General features: G+C 65.3%; 1 protein-coding gene across 1 annotated transcript in view; it reads left to right on the forward strand.

The window, feature by feature from the left end:
• PRKCZ (protein kinase C zeta) overlaps window positions 1-3,162 on the forward strand; it is an 88,658-nt gene that overhangs the window by 53,251 nt on the left and 32,245 nt on the right. Inside the window, 1 exon segment of the mRNA XM_023521636.1 lies at window positions 2,283-2,368. Within this exon segment, the coding sequence (XP_023377404.1) occupies window positions 2,283-2,368 (86 nt within the window).

Consider the following 3,162-nt stretch of genomic DNA (forward strand, 5'->3'; position numbering starts at 1 on the left):
GTGATGCGCGTGTCCTGCCCTGAGCCTGCAAACCTGAGACGGGAGTGGACGGGCCGGGCCCAGCGGGAGACGGTGCCTGGCGGCGAAGCGGGGACAGTCTGCTGCGACGGGTCCCGGGCTCTGGTCCCTGTCTCAGGCGTCCCTTGCTGAGGTCCTCGCGGGGGCCCCGCGCTCCCTGGGAAACACGCGCCGTCCCTCGGACATGGCCTCCCTCCGCGTCCCCACGACGTTGAAGCTCCCCCCCACTCGCTCGGGTCACACCCTGTGGCCGGAACTTCTGCAGCGTCAGGTGCGACAGCAAAGCGAGCTCGGGTGTCCTTTCCTTCCCCGCGGTTCACGCGCGCAAGAGCCCCCTCCCCGTGCCCCGCAGCGACCCCAGCATCGAGGTCGCCTTTCCTCAGGAAATCGAGAACGGTCTCCTTTTTGCTTAAAGGAAGCACTCGGTGGCTTCTCTCTGCCGTCTCCCTGCACCGTGGCCCTGAGTAGGGACGAGGGTGACACGGACACCAGCCCTGGGATCCTGTGACAGTCCATCTGACCACTGGGACTTCCAGCCTCCGGTAGCAAAATGTAGATGATGATCTTAGTAAAATTTCTAAATTTTATCACCTTCGATTACTAAGATTCTCTACACGTCCCTCTAAAATTAGTTGTCAGTTTGCTTTTCATGTTTAAGAGCTAAATTTTAGAGGGGACAGATTTGCTAATGGAGTGAGGCCGGTGTCTCCATCAGCTGGGGCCGACGTGACAATACCCCAGACCTGGGGGTGAAGTGACAGACGTGTCCCTCTCCATCCTGGAGGCTGGAGTCTGGGGTCAAAGCGCCGGCAAGTGGGGCGCTAGGGGCCACTTCTGACTTGCAGGTGGCTGCTGTCCACCATGTCCTCACCCGCCTGTGGTGTCCTCATCCAGTGTCCACACCCACGTGTCCTCATCTGGGCCAGAGCGAGTATGGACCATCTCTCCTCCTCTCGCCTGGACGCTAGCCCCGTCATGGGGCCCTGTCGCCGGGTACGGCCACGCGGGGGTCAGAGCTGCCGTGCGTGGCCCGGGGCCCTCAGCCCTGACAGTAGGGACACAGATTTTCTCACTGTGGTACCGGCTTCCGGCGGGAGGGGGGGCGGGCGTTGGTCCTGGGGCCCCGTCTGACCAGCTCAGCTCCCTCTGTGTCCCCCGGTCTGTCTCTGTCACTCCACGCCTTCCCCCTCATTCTTCGGGTCTGGCCGGGGGGTGTAACTGCCACACGAGGGGACAGTCTGTCCTGTGGACGTTAGCAGGGACCCGCCAGGGGCCAGGCATCTTCCAGGCGAAGCCAGAGGATGCAGCGTCACCTGCGCAGAGGCCCTGGGGTCGCCGGGACCCCTGAGAGCCGAGGGGCAGATGGACCGAGGCGTGAGCTCGGCCTCCAGCGGGGCCTCCGCCCGCTGGCCACGGGCTCCCACTCGGAGGGCCGCACACCTCCCGGTTCCGCGCTCGGCCCGCCGTGCCGGGGAGAGCGGCAGGCCGTGGGCGCCGTGGCCGGTGCGGGATCCGCGCGTTTTAAAACCATCCCATCGCAGTTCCGTGTCTGCGACGTCACCGCGGTCCGGGGGCTGTCGCTGGGGGACCGTGCGAACGCGCCCAGCTCCCCGCGCCCGGAGACGCGGCTCCCACCGGCACTCGCTGCAGAGCGCCATGAAGGAGCGAGGTCGGTGGCACTGGGGACGGAAACCGGTGGCTCCGGCGGTGGCCTCGGCGCCGGTGCTTCCAGTGAGAGGGTTTCTCGCGAAGCCTCCGGGAGCTTTGCACAGTCTAAGGCGTGGTCGGGACAGCAACGTTGTAGCGATTTGGATCCAACAGGAGTGTGCGTTTCGTTTGCTTTCCTCTGGCCCAGGATTCGTTGGGCTGCGACCCTCGGGGGCCGGGGGCTCTCGTGTCCAGGGGAGGGGTGGGACGGTGCTGGCTAGACGGCTGCCACTGCTCCTCGGCGGACGGCGGGCAAGGCCGCAACGTCACGTGAGCTCACGGCCCATCTGAGCCGTGTCCCTACGTGGAGCAGGGACCTGGTTCCCGTGCCCGCAGTCGGGGGAGGGGGGCACGGGGGCCCCGGCCGCCCGTCTCTGTCTCCCTGCCTGGGCTGTGGCGTGAGGGTCAGGTGAGGCGGGCAGAGGGGGCCGCTGCGGGGAGGCGGTCACCTCACTCCTGCGCCCCGCGCCCCGGCCGGCTGGGCGGGAGCAGCCTGGCCGAAGCCTCCGGCCCGTGGCGCGGGGCCTGCACCTCACGCCCGTCTCGTGTCTTCCCAGAATCCATCTACCGCCGCGGAGCCAGAAGATGGAGGAAGCTGTACCGCGCCAACGGCCATCTCTTCCAAGCCAAGCGCTTTAACAGGGTGAGCGCTGCGGCCTGGGGCTGCGGGCTCGGGGGCTGCCGGGTGCCGGGTGCCGCGTGCCGGGTGCTGGGTGCTGGGTGCCGAGTGCTGCATGCTGAGTGCTACGTGCTGTGCCGGGTACTGAGTGCTGTGTGCTGAGTACTGAGTACTGTGTGCTGAGTACCGAGTACTGTGTGCTGAGTACTGAGTACCGAGTACTGTGTGCTGCGTGCCGTGGGCCACTTTAAAAGTGGAGAGAGAGGAGGGAGGTGCCTCCCCCCACGAGCGGGCTGGGCTCTGTTCAGCACCCAGCAGAGAGTCTGTCACGAATGAGCCTTTGCACGGCTTCCTGAGCCTGTAAGGTCCCCGTTTGGGTGTCTTCCCGGTGGCTGCGTGACAAATGCAGCCTGGGCCTCAGAGCCCCTGCCGTCCTGGTTATGTAACCCTGGTCAGGGCACCGTGGCTCCTTGGTCCCCCTGCTCGTGTCCAGTGGCGCGACAGTGGGTGTGACAGCTAACGCCAGGACACGTCTGGTGCTGCAAATAGTGTTTCCCATTGGCTGGAAGGGTCGACCATGAACCCCGGAAGCCCCACGCAGCTCCCCAGTCTGCCACCACCCGGCCCCACCCCCTGGCCCACGGTGAAGGGCACGTTAGTTCACTTTCCATCATTTCTCTTCACGATGCTTTTATACTGTCCAGAAATGACGTGGTTCACATGGCCGTGTAATTGTCCATGTCACGGTGGAAGGGGAGGTGCCTTGGTGGCCAAGGACCGTTAGTGTCCCGGGTTGCTAGAACCTAGCGCCACAGACT

Source organism: Pteropus vampyrus, unplaced genomic scaffold (assembly GCF_000151845.1).
Source record: "Pteropus vampyrus isolate Shadow unplaced genomic scaffold, Pvam_2.0 Scaffold309, whole genome shotgun sequence".
NCBI lineage: Eukaryota > Metazoa > Chordata > Mammalia > Chiroptera > Pteropodidae > Pteropus > Pteropus vampyrus.